The sequence below is a fragment of the Phyllobates terribilis genome, unplaced genomic scaffold (genome assembly GCF_046119375.1).
Source record: "Phyllobates terribilis strain yellow unplaced genomic scaffold, ASM4611937v1 Scaffold_11__3_contigs__length_659146591, whole genome shotgun sequence".
Classification (NCBI taxonomy): Eukaryota; Metazoa; Chordata; class Amphibia; order Anura; family Dendrobatidae; genus Phyllobates; species Phyllobates terribilis.
This window is the reverse complement of record NW_027362771.1, coordinates 426,602,138-426,628,933: the sequence shown is the minus strand read 5'-3', so window position 1 is coordinate 426,628,933 and position 26,796 is coordinate 426,602,138. Positions and strand designations below refer to the sequence as shown.

Here is a 26,796-nt window from a genome sequence, read left to right as displayed (position 1 = left end):
AAGAAGGTTTGCTGTGTCTGTCAGCGTAATGTCCAGAGGCTGGAGGCGCTACCAGGAGATGTGGAGGGGGCCATAGGAGGGCAACAACCCAGCAGCAGGACCGCTACCTCTGCCTTTGTGCAAGAAGGAACAGGAGGAGCACTGCCAAAGCCCTGCAAAATAACCTCCAGCAGGCCACAAATGTGCATGTGTCTGCACAAACGGTTAGAAACCGACTCCATGAGGGTGGTATGAGGGCCCGATGTCCACAGATAGGGGTTGTGCTCACAGCCCAACACCATGCAGGACGCTTGGCATTTGCCACACAACAGCAGGATTGGCAAAGTCTCCACTGGCGCCCTGTGCTCTTCACAGATGAAAGCAGGTTCACACTGAGCACATGTGACAGACGTGACAGAGTCTGGAGACGCCGTGGAGAGCGATCTGCAGCCTGCAACATCCTTCAGCATGACTGGTTTGGCAAATGAGATCCTCAAACCCCTTGTGAGATCATATGCTGGTGTGGTTGGCCCTGGGTTCCTCCTAATGCAGGACAATGCCAGACCTCATGTGGCTGGAGTGTGTCAGCAGTTCCTGCAAGATGAAGGCATTGAAGCTATGTACTGGCCCGCCCGTTCCCCAGACCTGAATCTGATTGAGCACATCTGGGACATCGTCTCGCTCCATCCACCAACGTCACATTGCACCACAGACTGTCCAGGAGTTGGCGGATGCTTTAGTCCAGGTCTGGGAGGAGATCCCACAGGAGACCATCCACAACCTCATCAGGAGCATGCCCAGGCATTGTCGGGAGGTCATACAGGCACGTGGAGGCCACACACAATACCGAGCCTCATTTTGACTTGTTTTAAGAACATTACATTAGTGTTGAGCGAGTATGTTCTATTAACCCTTTTGCCGAGTATACTCGGGGCGAGCTCCGAGTATTTATAGCTGCTCGGTGATATGGTTGAATCGCTCCCTGTGCATGATTTGCTACTGTTTTGACAGTTTTATTACATGTGAGGAATGTCTATTTATTACACATTCCTCACATGTAATAAAACTGTCAAACAGTAGCAAATCATGCACAGTTTGCGATTCAACCATATCACCGAGCAGCTATAAATACTCGGAGCTCGGCCCGAACATACTCGCTCAACACTACATTACATCAAAGTTGGATCAGCCTGTAGTGTGTTTTTCCACTTTAATTTTGGGGGTGACTCCAAATTTGCCTCCATTGGTTAATAAATTTGATTTCCATTGATTATTTTTGTGTGATTTTGTTGTCAGCACATTCTCATTCATTCAGATCTAGGATGTGTTATTTGAGTGTTCCCTTTATTACCCGGACTTCCTCTTGAAGCTCATCAAGAGAATGCCAAGAGTGTGCAAAGCAGTCCTCAAAGCAAAAAGTGGCTACTATGAAGAACCTAGAATATAAGACAAATTTTCAGTTGTTTCACACTTTTTTGTTAAATAAATAAATATATATGTATAATATAATATATGTATAATATAATATATATATATATATATACATACATATGCATCCCACTAAATTAGAATATCAACAAATAGTTAATTTATTTCCGTTCTTGATTACAAAAAGTGAGTCATATTATATAGTCATAACAAATTTAGTGATCTAGTTCAAGTGTTTGTTTCTGTTAATGTTGATGATTTTGCCTTACAGCCAATGAAAACACAAAAGTCACTATCTCAGTAAATTAGAATACTGTATAGCAACAGTTTGAAAAATGTTTTTAAAATCCAAAATGTTGGCCTGCTGAAATGTATGTTTAGTAAAATATATATATATATATATATAATATATTATAATGTCACAAGGAATTGGTGCCACAGCATTAGAAGGATGTATGTAAATTCCAGCCTGAAATAGGGCTATGTGTCTCTCACCTCGAAGAGGTCTTGCACACGATGCAGGAATCCTGTACTCAAATGCACAATATTTAAAGAGGTAGTCCAAGCTTGGGGTTCAAGTCTGCAGTCACTCTAAGCCTTGTAATGCTTCTCTGGTGCCAGAAGCAGGTTGGAGCATGACTGCAACTATGATCTGCATACATGCAGATGGTCACGTTCCAACCGGACATGCGCAGCCTCGCTCAATACAAGGGAATTGAGCTGGGCTGGACACGTCTAGGTGGAATGTGGTTAAGTATGCAAATCGTATACTTGCAGTTACATCACCACCCTCTCGCGGCACCGGAGAATCCTGACCCGGGCGCACTGTGCGTGCTGGAAGGATTCACAAGTCTGGAGTCACATAGTAACTGCAGACTTGATCCCCAAGGCTGGACAACCCCTTTAATAAACAGCTGTCAACGTCACTTAAGCAGTGGCTCTCGTGGAAGTGAAAAGCGCTGTAAAACTTTGCTTCTTTTCGCCTAAAATCTAAACATTACCTCAAAGCATGAGTCTTCTATTTTTTGATGTTCAGGAGATGTTGTATTTTGGCGATTATGTCCTGAGTTTTGGATTTCTGCCGTTTCAGTTGTTGGAGGCTGTCCAGACAGCACCCTGACGACCAGTGATGTCACCGCAGAAAGCAATGTAGCGAGCAACAATGTTACCGTGGAGAGCGCCATGGTAACGACAGATGTGTCTGAGGAAAGCGACAAGGGAAATTCTGGCTCTGCCTCCGATGCTGATGGGAAACTGTGCCTGAGAATGAAACTGATTACACCTGTAAATGAGGAGAGTCAAAGTGCACCACAGTTTAGCCTGGAAAGTAAGATTGCCACCGTGTATAACCACACGAGGACGATGGAATGCCGGACTGAATGCTGTGATTGGAATGGAATGGCTGCAATACATTTTGTGCACATTTTGAGGTTACATTCATGCAGTTGTAACATTGCCCATGCAACTGTCGAGTTTTTTTTTTTGTTGTCATTGCTGTTGGTCTGATATCCTCGTAATATACAAGCTGACCACTGTGAACCCGGTGGGAAAAGATGTGATGCTTGTACATGCATGTGTGCTATAGGTGATGTCTTAGGCCACGTTCACACATTCAGTATTTGATCAGTATTTGTTAACCAAAACCAGGAGAGGAACAATCAGAGGAAAAGTATAATAGAAACACGTCACACCTTCTGTATTTATCACCCACTCCTGGTTTTGACTTACTGATGTAAAATACTGACCGAATACTCAAGGTGTGAACGTGGCCATAGGATCTGAAAAGCTGATTAAATGTCTTTTTTTTTTCCTTGTGCAGAACCTCCAGTTGCTGAGAGAACAAATGGAGCAGCCGCTGTGGAGGGGGGCATCTCCAGGTAAAGCGATTTCTTGTTTCTTTTTAGAGCTGTATGATACAAAGTCATTTCTCCAAATAACTTGATTTAGAAAATGATTTAAATATTGAACAAACATACATGTGAATGCAGTATTTTACATATATTTGCCTGTAAATGACTGAGCTGTGGTTCAATTTTGTTCTTTCACAAATGCCAACTGACTACGTACAAGTTCTAGTTTTCCAGCCTATTACCCAGGCCAATGGTAAGAGAATGGTCATTATTATGATCGCTCTAGAAGATACTACTAGAAGCTTGTCATGTCTCCAAATGCAAATTAACCTGCAGATATAGGGTTAAACTGCAGGTTAATGGCTTTCTAAAGCTGTGCAGTACTGAAAGCCTGTCTACCCGTAAGAAATGAACTTTATTTCTCCTGGCATCCTCTGACTTTCAGTCATAGAGGTGCTTCCAGATATTGCTCAGTACATAGAGTGGTGTCTGTAAGCACACCCTGACACATTGACGGCCGTCTCTGTAATGGTAGAGACAGCGGTCAGTCAGTGCCGGGGTGTGCTTACCACTGCCGCTCACTGTATACTGAGTGGTGATTAGAACCACACTGGTAATACTCTTATGACTGAAAGCCAAGGCTGCCGGAAGGAATAAAGTTAATTTCTTCCCAGTAGCAGAGCTTTCAGTGCTATGGCCACATGGATTATTGCAGAGTAACGCCATATCTGCAGGTTAATAGCTTTTAGGGACATGACAGGTTCCCTTTTAATAACTTGCTTCAGTGAAGAACGTAAACAAATTGGATGGATAAGTGATGTATTCCATGACTAAATACTGACCTTTCTTGTGATTCCGTGTCTACGCCCATGTGCCAGTGTGCTTTATTGTTGCTGCCTCTATTTGGCCATGTGCCTTTATTATCCATCATCTCATCACTGTCTGTAAAATGTATTAGCTTTAGATCCATGGTTGCTAATAAGTCTTCTGTTCTTTTTTTTTTTTTTTACAGTAGCACAGAGGACCCCCCATCTGTATTTATACGTGTTTGTGAAGTCCATCGTGAAGAAGAGTCCAGGAGTCTTCAGATGCCCACTTCACCGGTCAGGTAAATGTCCTAAAACTTAGTGCTGGACTTTTCATTTTGGAATCTTACTATTGGTTTTCATTAAATATTAGGAATAGATTTGATTGTAAATTGGTTTTGTCCAAGTGAAAAAAACTGTTTATGGCTGTAGTGTAACGGCTCTCCCAGAATAAGTTATTGTGTGTGTTCATGAGGAGTAACAGTATTTCCGACTGTACAAGGCCTCGGTAGTTTCTTTGTGTTCCTCTGCCTCTCTCCAGCTTCTTCCCTTCTCTATAGACTTTTTTTTATAGGCAGCAGTTGTAACTTAATCCCTGTTTGATGAACAATTTAAGCATTTTTTTTCTTCATAGTGTATGATCACTGCAGGAAGATTAACAGGGGAAAATTACATTATTTTGTGATAAGATATAATGCAAAATTTCTTACCGTTTTACTGTTGGATTTTGGGAAAAAATAAAGTGTACTTACTATCTAAAGTGATTCTAACGTGATAAGTGACCGGTTTCATAAAATGTCAGTGGCTGGTAACTTTTGAGAAAATCGCAATAGCAGCTAAATCAGCCACCGTGCCGATGGTAAAGAATTATGCTATTATTATTTATAGTACTTCATACTTTGTTCAAACTTGAGAAAACTGGTACTTCGTCTTTCTTAGAAAAGTGTATGCTTTAAAAAGTCCTAAAAACCACTGGTATACACAGATATACAGACAGCTGACTATTTTGGAGTTAAGCTTCGTTATTCATGGCTGTTTGAGAACAAATATTGCTTTTTATTGGTGAGCAAACATCCCCTTCTCATTCTGATGTCACTTCCGATACCCAATCGACAGGTGAGTCCAGGCAGATGAATGCTAATAAATTAGATTAACCTCAACCTCTGAAGGCAGAGAAAAAAACAGAGGGGTTGTCCACTACTAGGACAACACCTTCTTGATCTAAATGTTTTCCCCTGATAAAATAACAAAGCCTATATACTATCCTCCCGTGCCAGCGCAATTCCAGCGGTGTCTGCACTGGCGGTCCCTAGGCTTTCGTGCGGTGGTTGTGACACGTAACTCCGGCGGCCAATCAGCACTGGCATAACTGTCTCCGCCTTCTGTCGAATTGAACTTTTCATGTTCAATTTGTCAGAAGGCGGGGGCCAGTGCTGATTGGACGTCGAGCTCACGTGTCACAACCCTGCAGGAGAGCATCGGGACCGCGAGCACCGGCACGGTATCTATATATCTGTTTATGCTTGCGGTTTTTAAGACTTTTTGAAAAAATAAGAGTACAGTTTTTTTTAAAGAAGACGGAGTGCCTGTTTTCTCAAGTTTGAGTCTCGCTACTTCGCTCCATTTATCAGGCACCTGAGGATGAAGATTTGCAGGTGTGGTGAGCGGTTTTCTTACTACTATCCCTGTGTCACAAGACAGCAGAGACTCTGCTATCCCTAATATTGGACATAAAGTTGTCATTTACAAAGAACTTCTTCCTCACTGAACATTGTAGCACTGGAGAAAACTTGGGTCATGGAAACCTGGTGCTATGAATATGTAATTATATACTTTCATTGTTTTCTGCATGCCGTTGTGGCGTTAAATAGAACTCCAGTTCGGAGGTAAAGAATATCTGCTTGAAAGCTACAGAGCTGAACACATTGTGGAGAAGTAGCCTCAAGATGTTACACGGAACCTGCCCGTCGACAAACACAGGCAGCTCGAATCGCAGCCTAGCTGTATGATCGCAGCCATGTATATTATTCTCTGAAACACTAGAGCCTATACTTTTGAAGAACCTCCCAGTGCTGCTGCATGTGATGGGTCTCTACCTCGCGAGCAGATAGAGACCTGTCAATCAGCTGCAGCACAGTTGGACTAGTCTGGTCTCTGGCTATGGTCCCGGCTGGATCTTCTAAGTATATGGTCTCTGAAACGCCAGAGCTCCCAGTGAAAAATATACCTGTCTGCAATCGTACAGCCAGGCTGCGATTCATGCTGTCCGCAGTTTGGGCAGCATGATTCACGTGACAAGTTCCCTTTAAGCATCAATATATATGTGTAATTGGCAAACAATTGCCAATAGAGAGGGTTAAAATAATTGAGAAGGGACAGGTTCTTTGTTCAATATTGAAATAATTCTAAATGTTTCTTTACATTTGTAAACATGTTTGATTTTTTTTGGCAAATGTAATAATTTCCAAAGTACACTGGTTTGAAATTAACACAATCTGAAATTATTCTATAATTTTTTTTTTACTTATACCCTCAATTGTATCTGCACACTGCTGTGTAATTCAGTCTAGTGCTAAAAGTGTTTCTGTTCACCAATCATTCTGTTAAACACTCTATAATGTATGTTTGAAGGGTTGTCTACTGCGGACAACCCCTGCTTAATCGCTACAGGGCTCCATTTAATATAACAACAATGGATTCTTACCTTCTGCTGCCACACCCTTCCACTACGCCAGCTCCACTATTACTGGCGGATCACGTAAAATTATTGTATCATGGGTCTGCTGCAGCCAATCATCGGCTGCAGCTCATTAATGTTTTGACAAAGCGAATATCAATTTTGACTAAGTAGTAAAGGCTGTAGACTATCAGTGACCTTTGATTAGCTGCAGCAGATCTGTGACAACAGTGACACGCGACCCACTGATTTATCAAATATCCAAGAGAAATGAAGCGTTCACAGCCTCCAAAATAATCGTGTTTAGTTTCTTAAAGGGAATCTGTCTTTATCATATTTTATTTTCACTTTCCCTTTTTATGTATACACACACACACACACACACACACACACACACACACACACACACACACACACACTTACTTTTTTTTAGTCCCATCAGGGTTATACAGTGCATACAGGTTATAGAAATCTAAATGTATACTTCCCTGTATGGCCCATATTACAGGTTTGATTGCAGAGAAATCTTTTTATTCAATCCTTTTTCTAGGCTTGGTGTCCGGGGGACACCAAGAAATGCCCACCTATATGCCTAATTTAAATGTCTCCACCCTCCCCTGCCCTCCCTGCATGTGACGTGCAGCCTAGAGCTGAACATCCTGCGCATGTGCAATGCGAATATAGCTGAAGGCGCTTTTTTTTTTTTTCTTTCTCCCTGCGCTGTTTTACTTATCTGCTCCAGTGCTCAGGTGCCGGGAGTCACTGTGACTTCCGCTCCAGTGACCTCCGGCGTGCGCAACAATGAGGTTTGGTCCAAACTTTCTCCTGGATAGCACAGTGCCGAGCAGACAAGTAAAATAGCGCAGGGAATAAAAAAAAAAGCACCTTAAGCTATAGGCGAATTGCACATGTGTGGGATGTTCAGCTCTAGACTGCATGTCACAGGGCCCTGTGATGTGCAGGGGACGGGGGGCAATATTTAAATTAAGCATATAGGTGGGCATTTCTTGGTGTCCCCCCGGACGCCCAGCCTAGAAAAACGGATTGAATAAAAAGAGATTTCTCTACAATCAGACCTGTAATATGGGCCATACAGGTAAGTATAGATTTACATTTCTATAACCTGTATGCCCATATTAGAGGTCTGATAACTCCAAAGGGGTGACAGATTCCCTTTAACACCCCATGACAGATGAGCGTGGTATTGCAGTATGTAGTATAAGCGATCAGATGATCACAGAGTCAAATCAGCTGATGGGACTAAAAAAAAGAAAGTAAGTGTGTGTGTATAGAAAACAAGGGAAAGTGAAAATAAAATATGATAAAGACAGTACAGTAATATTACAACAGTTATATCATCCGAACAACAAAACTTTTAACTTGGAAGAAAAACCTGGGAAAGGAAGTAGGAAAGAAAGGAAGGCGACGGAGAGGGGAATGCGATGGGGAAAAAGGAAAAACAAAAGGGAAGGATAAATGAGGAAAATAGGTAAAGCAAGGTGGAAACAGTATAATGTTTATTATGGCATCACAGGATTTCAGTTTAATTGTATTAAAATAATAAATGATCTGTATACTTTATGGCTAAAAGAATGTTTTGTTTGGAGAGGTATTCTCATTCAGGGAAAAGTATGAGTTCCAGGTCATTTTTACAACGCAATGAACTCCGTAAAAACAAAACTATGGCAGAATTGCATTTTTTTTAATCAGAAAACTATCACAGAATTGCGTTTTTTTTTTCTTCCAGTTTCTCCACTCTTGGAATTTTTTCCCCCTACTTTCAGTAACTTTAAATGGTAAAGAATAGTGTCATTCAAAACTACAACTCGTTCTGCTAAAACAATCCCTCATGTGGCTGTCAACAGAAAAAGGTCAACGTTTTATGCCTCTTTGAAGGAGGGAAGGAAAAAAAGCATAATGGTGCCCCAACATTAATTCACCATTAATATACAGAGCATAAAGTGCAAGTGCAACATTGCAAGAGATGCTTTGTATATTGATGAAGATTATCATGGATGCTGTGAACGCTTTATTTCCCTAAGCTTGAACATATGGGATTCTTATTTTTCATGTGCATCCGATGTAAGGTCATGCTTTCCCGCGTCTGATTAATTTTGTATTTCTCAAATCTGGATTTATAGTGTGATCACGGAACTCACATTTGTATTCTCACATGCCTTAGATGTGTGCGGTCTTTGTCTTGCAAACTCATGTTTTTTGTTTTTTTTTTGCTCTGGATTTCTACTGCCTGCCTTCAACTGTCCATCAGCCAAATTAGCTATTGGGCTTAGACAATTGGTCACAATTGCCACTTCTCAACCATCCCATACACATCCATGCAAATGTGGGCAGATACCTGCCTATACAGTTTGATTGACAGACAAGTGATACACCAGATTATCTAAGATGTTGAAAACCAAGATATGTTTTGACTTGTAGTTCAATAATGACATTGGCACAGAAGAAAGAAACTAGATACTACTCCTACTTGGGTTTCATGTAGAACATATAACTGATGAAGTGCTAATATTCCACATTGTGCTGTTTGCAGAGGAAGTCCATTCCAGTTCTCCAGCAAAGAAAATGATGATGGAACTTCTCTTGCTTCACAAAACTTGAAAGAAATCTGCAGTGATCAGGTCCCGGATGGTCACTCTGTACCAGAAAGTTCTGTCGAAAACTTCTCTAGTGATCAGGAGGAGGCCATGGAAACAGAGCATAGTCTGGAAGAAAATCAACAATGCTCTGGAAAAGAGGCTCCATCCGCTCCATCTCCTGTCCAACAATTGGCGGCAGAGGAACATTTATCTTTAGGTTTTAGAGACAAAGAAGTTCAGACTGTGAATGTAGTAGAACCCCAAGCTGTAGTTGTATCATCTTCAACCCAGACAGACACTGTGTCCATCCCAGCAGCAAAGGCTGGCGAAGGGTCTGGTCTACAAAATCAAAAAGAAGTGACTCAAAATGAAAAATCAGAAGCCACACAAAAACAGGGAGATGACACAGAGTCTGTGCACAGTCAGGTAATATTTGCTGCACTATTCTGCATGGGGGGAAAAATGTTTTATTACCATTTCATTGGTGTAGTGTTTCTTTTTTTTTTTTGAGTAGTATGGCTTTTCTATACAAATAAATAGATTACCTGGATGAGCAGATCCGCTAGAGCGAGAGCCACTGCAGTTCGGCTGGTAGACATCACCGCTAAATGCTCTAATAAATCAAACAAAAAGGTGTTGTCTTCATGTTTTCTTGCCAGGGTCTCAAAGATTTTTTTTAGCTTGTCTCTGATTTTTGTTGAACGTCGCCTTTGTCACTTCAATATAAAACGTCTACACACCACTGTTAAATTGCCATGGTTTTATCATGTAAAAAAAATCATACCAAGAAGAAACATTTCAGAATTTTTTTCCACCTTTTAAATCTTGAAACTGAAATCTTACTGAATGAAAAATAAAAATAAAAAAAATGTGGTTGAATAAATAAACCTTTAACAAAATACTTTTGTTGAAGTACCCTTTGAATTTATGGCAGCACTCTGTCTTTTTGGGTAGAAGTCTATCTGCATGGCATATCTAGAATTGACAATCTTTACCCACTCTTCCTTGCAGTAGCACTCCAAATCTGTCAAATTAGGAGGACATCTCCTGTGTACAGCCCTCTTCGGCTCAATCTACAGAGTTTCAATTGATTTCAGGTCTGGGCTCTGGCTGGGCTATTCCAAAACTCAATCTTCTACTGGCGAAGCCATTCTTTTGTTGATTTGGAGGTATGATTGGGGTTATTGTGCTGCAAGGTGAAATTAATATTGAACTTTTTAGCAAAGGCATGAAGGTTTTGATGAAAAATTGACTGACTGATATTTGGAACTTTTCATAATTCCCTACACTTTGACTAAATCTTCAGTTCAAGCTGCCGAAAAACAGTCCAAAATCATAATGCTGTCTCCACCATGCTTCACTGTGGGTATGGTGTTCTTTTGGTAATGTGCACTGTTGGCTTTGTGACAAGCATAACTTTTGGTATTATGGGTTAGAAATTCAACCTTGGTCTCATCAGACCATAACAAGTGTTCCTACCTGCTTTTGACAGACTTGATGTCGGTTTTGGCAAAACATAGCAGGGCTTGGATATTTTCTTTTGTAAGAAAAGTCTTCCATCTTGCCACCTGCCCCACAGACCAGACATATGAAGAATGTGAGTGATTGTTGTCACATGCAATACACAACCAGTACCACAGCCAGAAATTCCTGCAGCTCCTTTAATGTTGCTGTAGGCCTCTTGGCAGCCTCCCAGTCCAATTTTCTTTTTGTCTTGTTATCATTAACTTTTGAGGGGGTTCCAGTGCTTCAGTATTTAATGCCTTGCAAAAAAAATTGTACCCTTTTCCTGATAACTTTCAACAATGAGATTGCTTTGCTATGTTGTTAGCTGGTTATGGACCATGGCTGTTGCTGTAAAATGCAACTAAGAAAATGTCACCGAGATCCTCATAGAACAGTTACATGTTATATGGTGCTAATCGGAATTAGTTTGCTTCTGGAACAAGTTCAGAAATGATTCTTCTTGGTATGATTTTTTTCAGAAACCTGGCATTCAAAAAAACACACACACACACACACACACACACACACACACACACACACACACACACACACACACACACACACACACACTATATTTAATATATAATTTATATGTTTGTGTAAATATATTACTCACAAAAAGGTAGGGATATTTGGCTTTCAGGCAAAATTTCATTATGAACCTAAAATGCTCTAACCTTTTCGGGTGAGCTTAATGTGACCTCCTCTAAACTTTTGAATGCACATGTCCAACTGTTCAATGTTTCAGTATTTTTTGCACAACTTGCTGTTCTCTAACAAGGAGCTTAATGGCGAAATTCACAACAGGTGTTTGGTCCATGAATCGGCCAATAAATTTCGGGGTTCAATCAAAATTGGTGTTTAAACAGTCCTCCATATCATGCTGTTCACATTTTGACATCATGAGACCAAAATGAGACCTCACAATTGATCACCCATACAGCAGCATGTTCTCAGACAGAAGTGGCCACTGGGCTTAGTGTCATCAGCTGGTTGCAACAGAGACATAGAGAGACCGGAAGAGTCACAGAAAGGCAGAGAAGTTGAAGTGCTTTGGCAACATCCCACACTGATGACCGCTTCATTGTGAACAATGCCCTTCGGAGCCGGATGATGAATGTCACATAACTCCAGGCACATAAAAGTGAGTTGAGAGATACCCAAGTGTCACGTCAGACCATTTGAAACAGTTTACATTAGTGTGGTCTGCGTGCTAGACCACCTGCAAGCGTACCTGACCACCCCATCAGGCACTGGCGTCATAGTCTTGCATGGGCCAGGGAGCATCTACACTGGACGAGGGACCAGTGGACTCAGTGCTGTTCACTGAAAGTCGATTCACACTGAGCAGAAATGATGGCCGCCAACGATGTTGGAAACATCAAGGAGAGCGCTATGCATCAGCCACTGTTGTCACCAGACGAGCCTTTGGTGGTGTTGGTGTTAGTGTGGGCAGGTGTGCCTAGTCAATACAGAACTGCCCTACACTTTGTGAATGGTACATGGACAAGCCCCTACTACTTCAATAACATCATTAATTCAGTCATTGTACCTCTGCACGAACAACACAGGCCTAATTTCATCTTCATGGACGACAATGCTCCAGCTCATCGCATCATTTGGGAATGGGTACTGGGGTACCTCAAATGCACTTTCTCCAGACCTGAATCCCATAGAAAACCTATGAGATCAGCTGAGTTGCCGTGTAGAGGCTTGTAACTCTGTACTCCAGAACCTCAATGACCTGAGAGCTGCCATTCAAGAACAGTGGGATGCCATGCCTCAGCAGACAATAACTTGGCTTGTGAACAGCATGAGACGTTATTGTCAAGCTGTAATTGATGCTCAAGGCCACATGACAAGTTATTGAGACATTTGACATTTTTTGTTTGGGTATTGTTGGGTATTTGTTGTTGGTTTTTATTTCAATAAATTGTTTGAGATGAGGAAATCTCCATTGCATGTTTCTACTTAAAGTGGTTTTCCCATGAACAAAGTACATTTTAATCAATAGATATTTGAATAAAAATAAGTTTCACAATTGGATTTGTTTAATAAAAAAAAAATGTTTCTGTGCTGAGATAATCTTTTATAAATGTGCCCCTGCTGTGTAATGGCTGTGTTTCACTGAGCAGGAAAAAGGTCTGATCATACCACCTCTCCTAGGCAGGGGAGCAAGCAAAAGAGAGTATACAGACAGGACAGCATGGGATAGCAGCTGATTCTTTTTGTGAGGCAAAAATTTCCCTGCCTGTTTTTAAGCAATGTTTTACCTTTGCTTAAAGGGGATCAGCAGCTGAAAGAATCAGCTGTGATCCCCTGCTGTATTGTCTGTATACTCTTTTGCGTCCCCTGTCCATGTTCCTGCACAGTCAGACACAGCCATTACACAGGACATAGCAGCGACACATTTATAAGATTATCTCAGCACAGGGACACATCCAGTTGTGGAAATTATTATTATTTAAAGATCTTTTGATTTAAGATTTTGATATAATATCACTGTAGCGTGAACTTTTTAAGTTTTCCATAAATTTTCCCCTAAGCCAAATATCCCTAACTTTTTGTGAGTAGTGTATATATACATACATTTATTTCTGATTGTTTACGGTCAGCTTTCTGTATAGCAAAATGATGCAACAGAAGAATCACAAAATTTGTAAAAAAGCTGATGCTGAATTGACATTGAAAAGATAGTAAATATAAGACGTTTATAAAAGCTCCCAATTATTTTATTGCCTCTTAAGGGTGAGGATGACCTTGAACTACCTCGTCCTCCTCCTGGCCGCAGTGTTCATCGGCACGTCCGGACAGTTCGAGAAGTACGCACCGTGGTCACTCGTGTTATCACAGATGTATATTATGTTGATGGTGCAGAAGTGGAGCGCAAGGTTTTGGAGGTAAACCTTTCTGGTTGCTCTGTCGGATTGTTTGGCTTGTAGTATGTAGAAAGGTGTACTGTGCTGTCTCTCTGAAAAGAGTGAGCATTGTGGTCCTACTTTATTGCCCCTTTGCTACCATCGGTGGAATAGTGGCATGTTGCATTTACTATACACATGCAGCAGTAGTGGAACTACTCTAAATGCACACCCTAAATACAGTGGGTACGGAAAGTATTCAGACCCCTTTAAATTTTTCACTCTTTGTTTCATTGCGGCCATTTGGTAAGTTCTAAAAAGTTCATTTTTTTTCTCATTAAAGTACACTCTGCACCCCATCTTGACTGAAAAAAAAACTGAAATGTAGAAATTTTTGTAAATTTATTAAAAAAAGAAAAACTGAAATATCACATGGTCATAAGTATTCAGACCCTTTGCTCAGTATTGAGTAGAAGCACCCTTCTGAGCTAGTACAACCGTGAGTCTTCTTGGGAATGATGCAACAAGTTATTCACACCTGTATTTGGGGATCCTCTGCCATTCTTCCTTGCAGATCCTCTCCAGTTCTCAGGTTGGATGGTGAACGTGGTGAACTTTTTAGAATTTACCAAATGGCTGCAATGAAACAGAGTGAAAAATTTAAAGGGGTCTGAATACTTTCCCTACCCACTGTACAACTGATTATACTTTGTGACACCCATCTTTGCACTTTAAGCAGAATAAAGCTACCCTCCATGTCACAATATAAATTTCACAATAAATGCATAGTTAACATACACACTGCCCACTTTTTGTAATATTTCGAGTGCATTTACTCTGATTCACAGTTCACTCTTTATGTATGTAAAATGGTTGGCAGATGACTCTGTGCACACAGGGCTGAGCTGAGCCATTTACGCTACGTTCTAAATTATTATGCAGATTAGATTTAAGTGTCCTAAAGATTTAATTTTTTTGATTTTCAAATAAACTCATGGATGGTATTGTGGCTCATGACTTTGGATCACTGAAATCTTAAACTCTTGTGATTATTTGCTTTCCAGGTGAGCCCAATTAAAGGAAAACTGCTTGAGAATGACATTGCACATTATTAAGCAGGCCACAGGTTTCAAGCAATACGGCAAAGAAAAAGGATCTTGGCTAGTGTTGAGTGAGTATGTTCTGTTCCGAGTATGCTCGGGCCGAGCTCCGAGTAGTTACAGCTGCTCGGTGATATGTATGAATCGCTCCCGTGTGCATGATTTGCAACTGACAGCTTTATTACATGTGAAGAATGTGTAAAAAATAGACATTCCTCACATGTAATAAAGCTGTCAAACAGTTGCAAATCATGCACACAGGAGCGATTCAAACATATCACCGAGCAGCTGTAACTACTCGGAGCTCGGCCCGAGCATACTCGGCAAAAGGGTTAACAGAACATACTCGCTCAACACTAATCTTGGCAGAAAAGGAAGGTAGTTAGCAACTACCTACCTCTAAGTTCTTATCCCCGTAAGGCAAAAATACAAAAGTCCCAGATTACCCCTGTAATGCAAGAGTAGGTTTGGACTCTGCAGTTATTCGTTTTGCAGAGCGATGGTGATTTTTGTGCACTATATGCCTCTGCACTCTGCAACCCTGCTCTGTAACTTTACATGGTGTGCCACTTCATGGCGGAGTTGCTGTGGTCCCTATTTTTATGAACTGACTTGTTACAACTGCGGCGTCCTATTACAGTACCCCACTTGAATTTAGTGAGATTCTTTAGAGCAATTCCTTGACAAAGGTTAGTGAAGGTAGACTGCATAATTATGGTGCTAAACTTTATATACGTGCGCAAATGGGACACAATGAAAAACCTTAATTTAAAGGGAAGGTGCAATCAAAAAAAATCTTTTTTCAACAATTGCGAAAACGTAAAGTATTATTGGTTTGATTTGTTTTTCCAATATTATCATATTTTTTTAATGGAGTAAAATATGAAAAATAATTTAAAAAGTTTGATATGTTCCACTTTGAAACACTAGGGGGAGCAGCTACTGAAATTTGGCATGAAAACCTTGTGTAGAGCTGGCATGCATTACGACTGCTGAAAATCTGGGCTGGATTTGCTCCATGTCTGATGTCTCCTCCTCCCCCCTCCCTTTCTGGGTGTTTACAAATGGATAAGAGACGATGAAGTTTAGGAATTAGGATCTCTCACAGTGAGGAGCCATTTTGTTATAGACGCAAAGTGATACCAACACACAGCTAAATGCAGATCCTTATGCAGCAAGGTCTGATATTAGGCTATGTGCCCACTTTGCGTAAATTAAGCAGAAATTTCTGCATCATTTCCGCATCCCCCTGCTGCGGGAAAGCGCAAGCCTAATTCACATGCGTTTTCCCACAAAACACAAGCGCAAATCAAGCGTTTTTGCATGCACATTGTCAAGAGCTTTCCAAGCGATTATTAGCATCACTTGGAAAAGTGCTTGACAGGTTGGTCACACTGCATAGTGCTTGACAAGTGTGACCAACTTTTTACTATTGATGCTGCATATGCAGCATCAATAGTAAAAGATAGAATGTAAAAAATAATAAGTCTCCTCACCGCTACTCCCCGGTAGCTTTGTTCCCATAGATACAGAGCGGCAGGACCTGTGAGGACCTCACGGTCACTTGACCGCAACGTCATCGCAGGCCGTTGCCGCAATGCATCTCTGGGTTCGGAGGCAGCGGCGGTGAGGAGATCGTGGGCTGACAGAGGGTAATTATATCGATATTTATTATTTTAATTCTTTTTTTTACAGCAGGTTTTATGGTACCTGGGCCTGGAGGAGAGTCTCCTCTCCTCCTGACCCGGGTACCATACACATTGAAGCGCACAATATACACATGGTGGGCATTGACATACGCATAAGGCGGCGATTACGCCGCGTAACCGCAAAATTAATGGACATGCTACGTGTTTTTACGCAGCGATAATACGCTGCATGTGCTCATGACTTGCGTTCTCTCATAGGGGACCATGGGGGGCGTATATACTAGCGTTTTTCAAGTGTTTGCTCTGTGTAATTTACGCGGAAAAAACTCTTAAAAGCTGTGTGGGCACACAGCCGTAGACACATAGTGATACCAACACACAACTATATGCAGATCCTTATGCAGCAAGGTCTGATATTAGAGCGTCAGCTCTGCTTCCCAGGCCTGGATATACAGGAGTATATAGTACAGAGCGGTCACTGAGGTCTGATATTAGAGCGTCAGCTCTGCGGCCCAGGCCTGGACTGAATATTGTCCTTGTGTTCTTACTATTTATTTTGTATATAATGTATTTAAATATTTCAGTTTTATTTAGTAATTTGTATTTTCATTATAAATGCAAATATAAAGGGTCACCAGTCATGTGACCTCTCATGTTATGGATTAGGTACCAGTGACAAGTAACAGTAGAATAGTGACTGCAGCTCTGGAGGTGACTCGAGGATAAGACGTGCTGTCTTATTCATCAGTCACCTCCAGAGCAGAATTCACTATTCTGTTACATGATGACACAGAATAGTGAGCGCAGCTCTGGAGGTGACTGGAAGATAAGACACAATCTAACAGTAGAATAGTGAGTTCAGCTCTGGAGGATAAGACGTGATGTCCAGTCACCTCCAGAGCTGCACTCACTATTCTGCAGAATAACAGAATAGTGACCACAGCTCTGGAGGTGACTGGAGGATAAGACCAGATGTAACAGCAGAATAGTGACCGCAGCTCTGGCAGATAAAACCAGATGTAACAGCAGAATAGTGACCGCAGCTCTGGCAGATAAAACCAGATGTAACAGCAGAATAGTGACCGCAGCTCTGGAGGATAAGACCAGATGTAACAGCAGAATAGTGACCACAGCTCTGGAGGTGACTGGAGAATAAGACAAGATGTAACAGCAGAATAGTGAGTGCAGTTCTGGAGGTGACTGGAGGATAAGACCAGATGTAACCGCAGAATAGTGAGCGCAGCTCTGGAGGATAAGACCAGATGTAACAGCAGAATAGTGAGCGCAGCTCTGGAGATGACTGGATATTGTGTCTTATCCTCCAGAGCTGCGGTCACTATTCTGTGTCGTCATGTAACAGAATAGTGAATGCTGCTCTGGAGGTGACTGCAGAATAAGACATCACGTCTTATCCTCCAGAGCTGCGCTCACTATTCTGTGTCATCATGTAACAGAATAGTGAGAGCAGCTCTGGAGGTGACTGGAGAATAAAACTTGCTGTCTTATTCTCCAGTCACCTCCAGAGCAGCATTCACTATTCTGTTACATGATGACACAGAATAGTGACCGCAGCTCTGGAGGTGTCTGTCTTTGTACCCCAGCGCCTGTCTGTCTGTCTCTTGTGCCCCTCTCTCCCCCAGCATCTGTGCCCCTCTCTCCCCCTCCCCCCACTCATCTCCACAGCTCAATCATACAGCTGCTCAGCTCCCACACAACCTATCTCCTGCTTGGAGTCCGCAGCATGAGCACAAGGCAGCTTCCTGGTGGAGGAGAAGGCCCCGCCCACTGCTGTGACATCATCCAGGGGGAAACTTGAGCTCAGCATAGCTGTGGGCTTCAGAAAGATGGCGCCGATCTCCTCCCATAGGTGTGGCCTGGACAGCCCAGTGGGCGTGCCCAGGTCACAGCTAAAGCTGTTTCAATGCTGCATATGCAGTGGCAGGCCGACTGCAGAGTCCTATGTACAGGGGCTGCCGTATTTTAGGTGTGTAACTGCTGTTACACACCAGCAAATGCAAATGGCAGCCCCCAGCTGTTGACTAAAATAATAATAATAATAAAAAAACGGTTCAAACAGTGAATTTAATTTTGTATTAAAAATAACTGATTATATAATCAATAATTATTAATACAAAAAAAAAACTGCGGCACCTTCCCTTTAAGGAATTAGAATTGCATCTCAATACTTTAACCAGTCCTAAAAAACCAAGCAATGTGAACTGAGGTCTAAGATGGTAGACATGCAAGAAATAGGAGCATGTTCACACTAGCAAAAAGAAACAAAACCTACAAAAGACAAAAATATATCTCATACCCTACCATCATTATATATAAATGTAAAGCAAAGTTGCATAATAAATATAGGGTACTTAGTGAACTATTTTTGATCAAAAAAAGTATACAAGCCGTCCCACCAGCGGCAAGGTGACCCTAAATTGGGACGGTACCTATACTGCCTATATTAAAAACCTTACTGTATATCAAAGTTGAAGTAATGCATATAAAAGGGTAGACAAATAGGACCGGGTCCCAACTCCAGACCACCCAGGCCCGTGGTAAGCTACATATATACCAGTCAGCTCAACAAAGGGGATGCCACGCCCTTAAATTGCACAGAATGCAAACAAGACAAAAAACCAAGCAATGTGAACTGAGGTCTAAGATGGTAGACATGCAAGAAATAGGAGCATGTTCACACTAGCAAAAAGAAACAAAACCTACAAAAGACAAAAATATATCTCATACCCTACCATCATTATATATAAATGTAAAGCAAAGTTGCATAATAAATATAGGGTACTTAGTGAACTATTTTTGATCAAAAAAAGTATACAAGCCGTCCCACCAGCGGCAAGGTGACCCTAAATTGGGACGGTACCTATACTGCCTATATTAAAAACCTTACTGTATATCAAAGTTGAAGTAATGCATATAAAAGGGTAGACAAATAGGACCGGGTCCCAACTCCAGACCACCCAGGCCCGTGGTAAGCTACATATATACCAGTCAGCTCAACAAAGGGGATGCCACACCCTTAAATTGCACAGAATGCAAACAAGACAAAAAACCAAGCAATGTGAACTGAGGTCTAAGATGGTAGACATGCAAGAAATAGGAGCATGTTCACACTAGCAAAAAGAAACAAAACCTACAAAAGACAAAAATATATCTCATACCCTACCATCATTATATATAAATGTAAAGCAAAGTTGCATAATAAATATAGGGTACTTAGTGAACTATTTTTGATCAAAAAAAGTATACAAGCCGTCCCACCAGCGGCAAGGTGACCCTAAATTGGGACGGTACCTATACTGCCTATATTAAAAACCTTACTGTATATCAAAGTTGAAGTAATGCATATAAAAGGGTAGACAAATAGGACCGGGTCCCAACTCCAGACCACCCAGGCCCGTGGTAAGCTACATATATACCAGTCAGCTCAACAAAGGGGATGCCACACCCTTAAATTGCACAGAATGCAAACAAGACAAAAAACCAAGCAATGTGAACTGAGGTCTAAGATGGTAGACATGCAAGAAATAGGAGCATGTTCACACTAGCAAAAAGAAACAAAACCTACAAAAGACAAAAATATATCTCATACCCTACCATCATTATATATAAATGTAAAGCAAAGTTGCATAATAAATATAGGGTACTTAGTGAACTATTTTTGATCAAAAAAAGTATACAAGCCGTCCCACCAGCGGCAAGGTGACCCTAAATTGGGACGGTACCTATACTGCCTATATTAAAAACCTTACTGTATATCAAAGTTGAAGTAATGCATATAAAAGGGTAGACAAATAGGACCGGGTCCCAACTAAGTACCCTATATTTATTATGCAACTTTGCTTTACATTTATATATAATGATGGTAGGGTATGAGATATATTTTTGTCTTTTGTAGGTTTTGTTTCTTTTTGCTAGTGTGAACATGCTCCTATTTCTTGCATGTCTACCATCTTAGACCTCAGTTCACATTGCTTGGTTTTTTGTCTTGTTTGCATTCTGTGCAATTTAAGGGTGTGGCATCCCCTTTGTTGAGCTGACTGGTATATATGTAGCTTACCACGGGCCTGGGTGGTCTGGAGTTGGGACCCGGTCCTATTTGTCTACCCTTTTATATGCATTACTTCAACTTTGATATACAGTAAGGTTTTTAATATGGGCAGTATAGGTACCGTCCCAATTTAGGGTCACCTTGCCGCTGGTGGGACGGCTTGTATACTTTTTTTTGATCAAAAATAGTTCACTAAGTACCCTATATTTATTATGCAACTTTGCTTTACATTTATATATAATGATGGTAGGGTATGAGATATATTTTTGTCTTTTGTAGGTTTTGTTTCTTTTTGCTAGTGTGAACATGCTCCTATTTCTTGCATGTCTACCATCTTAGACCTCAGTTCACATTGCTTGGTTTTTTGTCTTGTTTGCATTCTGTGCAATTTAAGGGTGTGGCATCCCCTTTGTTGAGCTGACTGGTATATATGTAGCTTACCACGGGCCTGGGTGGTCTGGAGTTGGGACCCGGTCCTATTTGTCTACCCTTTTATATGCATTACTTCAACTTTGATATACAGTAAGGTTTTTAATATAGGCAGTATAGGTACCGTCCCAATTTAGGGTCACCTTGCCGCTGGTGGGACGGCTTGTATACTTTTTTTGATCAAAAATAGTTCACTAAGTACCCTATATTTATTATGCAACTTTGCTTTACATTTATATATAATGATGGTAGGGTATGAGATATATTTTTGTCTTTTGTAGGTTTTGTTTCTTTTTGCTAGTGTGAACATGCTCCTATTTCTTGCATGTCTACCATCTTAGACCTCAGTTCACATTGCTTGGTTTTTTGTCTTGTTTGCATTCTGTGCAATTTAAGGGTGTGGCATCCCCTTTGTTGAGCTGACTGGTATATATGTAGCTTACCACGGGCCTGGGTGGTCTGGAGTTGGGACCCGGTCCTATTTGTCTACCCTTTTATATGCATTACTTCAACTTTGATATACAGTAAGGTTTTTAATATAGGCAGTATAGGTACCGTCCCAATTTAGGGTCACCTTGCCGCTGGTGGGACGGCTTGTATACTTTTTTTGATCAAAAATAGTTCACTAAGTACCCTATATTTATTATGCAACTTTGCTTTACATTTATATATAATGATGGTAGGGTATGAGATATATTTTTGTCTTTTGTAGGTTTTGTTTCTTTTTGCTAGTGTGAACATGCTCCTATTTCTTGCATGTCTACCATCTTAGACCTCAGTTCACATTGCTTGGTTTTTTGTCTTGTTTGCATTCTGTGCAATTTAAGGGTGTGGCATCCCCTTTGTTGAGCTGACTGGTATATATGTAGCTTACCACGGGCCTGGGTGGTCTGGAGTTGGGACCCGGTCCTATTTGTCTACCCTTTTATATGCATTACTTCAACTTTGATATACAGTAAGGTTTTTAATATAGGCAGTATAGGTACCGTCCCAATTTAGGGTCACCTTGCCGCTGGTGGGACGGCTTGTATACTTTTTTTGATCAAAAATAGTTCACTAAGTACCCTATATTTATTATGCAACTTTGCTTTACATTTATATATAATGATGGTAGGGTATGAGATATATTTTTGTCTTTTGAAGGTTTTGTTTCTTTTTGCTAGTGTGAACATGCTCCTATTTCTTGCATGTCTACCATCTTAGACCTCAGTTCACATTGCTTGGTTTTTTGTCTTGTTTGCATTCTGTGCAATTTAAGGGTGTGGCATCCCCTTTGTTGAGCTGACTGGTATATATGTAGCTTACCACGGGCCTGGGTGGTCTGGAGTTGGGACCCGGTCCTATTTGTCTACCCTTTTATATACATTACTTCAACTTTGATATACAGTAAGGTTTTTAATATAGGCAGTATAGGTACCGTCCCAATTTAGGGTCACCTTGCCGCTGGTGGGACGGCTTGTATACTTTTTTTGATCAAAAATAGTTCACTAAGTACCCTATATTTATTATGCAACTTTGCTTTACATTTATATATAATGATGGTAGGGTATGAGATATATTTTTGTCTTTTGTAGGTTTTGTTTCTTTTTGCTAGTGTGAACATGCTCCTATTTCTTGCATGTCTACCATCTTAGACCTCAGTTCACATTGCTTGGTTTTTTGTCTTGTTTGCATTCTGTGCAATTTAAGGGTGTGGCATCCCCTTTGTTGAGCTGACTGGTATATATGTAGCTTACCACGGGCCTGGGTGGTCTGGAGTTGGGACCCGGTCCTATTTGTCTACCCTTTTATATGCATTACTTCAACTTTGATATACAGTAAGGTTTTTAATATAGGCAGTATAGGTACCGTCCCAATTTAGGGTCACCTTGCCGCTGGTGGGACGGCTTGTATACTTTTTTTGATCAAAAATAGTTCACTAAGTACCCTATATTTATTATGCAACTTTGCTTTACATTTATATATAATGATGGTAGGGTATGAGATATATTTTTGTCTTTTGTAGGTTTTGTTTAACCAGTCCTAGTCCGCCGATGGACTTTATTCGTCTGGGCGGTCCGCACTTTACTCTGCACTCATGTTCTAAAATGTCAGTGCAAAGTAAGTAGCTTGCAAGAGGTTGTACAGCTGCAAGGGCAGCGATCCAGCTATCAGACATGGCCAGTTCCCCACATAGAAAGAAAACCTGGTTTATTTCCATGTCTGCCATTTTGATTGTTCTGTACACAGCATTGAGCAAGCGCTTGTGTATACAAATTAGGAAACACAGTGCTTCCACCTCCAGACCATAGTCAGCTTTCCTTTGCAGCCAGGAGTCTGAATTTTTCCAATAACTGAGGCTAATTTACCAGTCCTAGTTACATGCGAAACCAGCAATAAAAATAATGCGTTAATATGTTTAGTTGCCTCCAAAGGTCTTTCAATACCTCATGGAGGGCACGGTGTGTGAAATAAATGAAAAAATAAAGCAAGAAAAAAATTAACTTAAAACAACAAAAAGAGATACTGCCAGTCCAAATCCATTTTGAGTCACGACCCTGTTGAAAAAAGAAAAAAAATCCAATATATAAATATTGCTACAGAAAAGGGAACTCAATTTAAAATGTTTTTTTTTCAGCAGTATTTTGTGGTCGTGAAATATCGAAATTTCCTATTTTTATTTAAATTTTCTCTTGATTTCAGTCAAAAAGAAAAAATATAAAATGACATAAAAATTAAGCCCCATGTATCTCAAATAAGAGGCAAAAATTATTTGAATATCCAAACAAGAAAAAATTGTGGAGACATTTAAAAGCGCATGTATGATGAAACCTGAAAATGGGTCAGGTTAGGAAAGAATAAATGGTCCAGTCTGGAACGCAGTGTATTTCTAAATCTTATGGTTGACTTGACTACATGCTTCCTCAGTAAGTTTTCAAGTTCCAGTAGTAAGACCTGTTCCAATTTTTTTGTTTCCTGTTCTAGGAGGCTGAGGAGCCGGTAATAGAATGTCATGAATACGAAAATGAAGTGTCGCCTTCCAGGACAGTTGTCTCCTCTTTGACTTCTGGAGATCTTGCAGATATTAGTTCTTTCTCATCAAAAGCTTCAAGTCTTCAGCGCACCTCTAGTGGAGCAAGCAGTGGCCTTTCTGCTGGGCAGAGCACTAGTGGTAGTAGTTCTGACCGAGGAAGATCAGCTGCAGCCAAAGGAAAAAGTGGCCAGCTGGATGCCGGGGACTTCGCCATACCAAGTGGACGAGGAAATTTTGGAAAACTAAGGTACTTGTCTGGAACAGGGACATATTTTTTTTTTTTTTTTTTTTTAAAGTTTGTGAGTCCCAACTTCATTACACAGCCATAGCATAAATGGTCATCATTTCTTCTTTGTAGTCCTAGGAAAGTGGTCAACCATCCAGGGTCATCACCACGACCAGGTAGACAAATGGGAATGCAAGTGAGTGAGGATGATGCGGATGCACCACTTGGAAACAGACCAGGGGCCAAAGCTCCACTTACACCCCGTGGAAAAGGAAGGAGGGGACGTCCTCCTTTTCGAGTATCTGGTTCAAGGTAGTCTCATCTCTTATTTTGCTAGTAAAATATTTTTATGTACCATTGTTTCTTACCATAACACAATATTGATATCAAGAACACTAGGTAGTTCCAACTTCTAGAGCTTGCAGCAGAATGTCTTACCCGGTGCCTATAAAATTATATCACACTGCTTACATATGATGCTTATTGCATTTTTTTTTGTAGGCAGGTGGGGCTCACAGAAAAATAATCAAAATGACATAATTTTCAGTTTGTGGCATCTACTGTAGGGGGTTCATTTTTTTTTTTTCGACTGACCTGACTTTTACGGATGCATTGATACCAACTATGTTTATTTTTTTTTAGTTTCTTTATTGTTGATGGAAAAGAAGTGACTATTCGAATTGCCCACTGAACACTGAATGAGCACTGCTTTGTTGGTGTAACCGCTGCCTCAACTGCTTTCTGAACAGTCGAGTTGAACATGCAGAACGCAGTAGCCGGTGACGATCCTTTCTGCCGCTGCACTTTCCAGAGCCAGCAGTTACACTGAGAAAGCAGAGCTCATTTAGTGTTCAGAGCAGAGTAACTGTGATTTGACTGCTGAGTTATAATGACTGTAAGTGGCGGTGAGAACAGGTTGGCCAGTCTACCATTGTACCACTAATGCCAGAGTGCCAACCTGTGTTCACCTCTTGAATAAGTCACTGCAGCAGCCCTAGTGGGCATCAAGGCTGCGGCTGTGATTTATTCCAGCTGTGAGAAAGTCGGTAGCCAGGCATTAGTAATACAATGGTAGGCTGGCTGACCTGTTCTAACAGCTGCTGCCCCAGTGGCCGGACCTGTTCTCGCTGCTGCTGCCCCGGTGCCAGGACCTGTTTTCACGGCTGCTGCCCCCTATAAATGGGAAACATGAAATACTTCCTAAATCTAAGAAGGGTAGTCCAGATTGAATAATGATCTAATAATATGGGAATGATTAATCAGTGTTCCCCAACTCCGGGCCTCAAGAGCCACCAACAGGTCATATTTTCCGGATTTCCTTCCTATTGCACAGGTGATAATTACATCACCTGACAGGCAAGAATTTCATAGTCTGTGCAATACTAGGGAAGTCCTGAAAACATGATCTGTTGGTGGCTCTTGAGGACTGGAGTTAGGAAACACTAGATAAAATAGTACTATTGATCATGGTAACATATAGATGTACCATCCTACAGATCAGACTTGCTTTCTTTATTATTTTTTCATTCTATATTGTCAAAATTTATAGACTAGGTAGACCAAGCTGTCAGAAACATGTGCGGTATCGCAAGTAGCACCATGTAAAAAATCTAAACTCCTGTTTGTGGATTGTTGTACATTCTTTTTCTCGATTTCAGGGATACTGGTACAGCGGCTAATACACATGGGGAAGACTCCACTGCTGCTGCGATTCCAGATGAAGAACCATTTACCCGCATAGATGTCTGTCATCCAGAAGCCCGTGACAAATCAAGCCCTGGGACACCCGTAATGCAACGCAGTCATTCTCCGGAAATTCCGTATCTAACTCCATCAAGAAATGAAAGCTCGGACTCTACAACTGGCAGTAGTTTTGTGGGGCTTAGGGTTGTTGCCAAATGGTCCTCCAACGGCTATTTTTATTCAGGCACAATTACTCAAGACGTTGGAGGAGGGAAATACAAGCTGCTGTTTGATGATGGATATGAATGTGATGTTTTAGGAAAAGACATTCTGCTGTGTGACCCTATTCCTTTGGATACAGAGGTGACAGCCCTCTCTGAGGATGAATATTTTAGTGCAGGTATGTATTCCAGTATTAATGTTATACAGATTGGGTTTTTGTATAGGAAGAAAGTAGGAGGCCTCTTATTGTCATTTGGCTAAGTCTGGTGGGGAGGGTTTACCATGTCTTTACTTGCTGGATGCCTGAATTCACACCGTAGCTTTGTCGTAAGCACCAGGGAGTGTATGGGCACTATCCAGTGGCATACATCATATGGAAATGCAGTATTCTTCATAACATACTCATCTACTCCTTCTTGCTTATGTCATATTGGCCAATTTGCTTAAATAGGATGTCCAAAATAGAATATTTTTTTAAGGCAAGAATACAAGTAAAATAATGGGTGGCATAATGCCCTTTCAACGCCCCCTCAGACCCAAAATAGATGGGGATGCACTGGCTCTGGAAGCGATGCCTGCTTACTTGTAAGTCAGACAACTTCTGCGGCCTGTGATTGGCTGCCGTGGTCAGGTGACTAGACGAGCACGTCATCTGAGAAACATCTGAGGATGTGCTCTTGTAGTCCCCACACCGCTGCAGACAATCC

General features: G+C 41.1%; 1 protein-coding gene across 3 annotated transcripts in view; it reads left to right on the top strand.

Moving 5' to 3' along the window:
* Nucleotides 1-26,796, top strand: part of TP53BP1 (tumor protein p53 binding protein 1) — a 155,875-nt gene that overhangs the window by 117,487 nt on the left and 11,592 nt on the right. For all 3 annotated transcript variants that reach the window (XM_073653151.1, XM_073653149.1, XM_073653148.1), the window contains exons 14-21: nucleotides 2,498-2,734; nucleotides 3,227-3,284; nucleotides 4,270-4,365; nucleotides 9,292-9,763; nucleotides 13,591-13,743; nucleotides 23,910-24,205; nucleotides 24,317-24,496; nucleotides 25,843-26,267. In XM_073653151.1, the coding sequence (XP_073509252.1) occupies nucleotides 2,498-2,734; nucleotides 3,227-3,284; nucleotides 4,270-4,365; nucleotides 9,292-9,763; nucleotides 13,591-13,743; nucleotides 23,910-24,205; nucleotides 24,317-24,496; nucleotides 25,843-26,267 (1,917 nt within the window). The remainder of the gene's footprint in view (nucleotides 1-2,497; nucleotides 2,735-3,226; nucleotides 3,285-4,269; nucleotides 4,366-9,291; nucleotides 9,764-13,590; nucleotides 13,744-23,909; nucleotides 24,206-24,316; nucleotides 24,497-25,842; nucleotides 26,268-26,796) is intronic.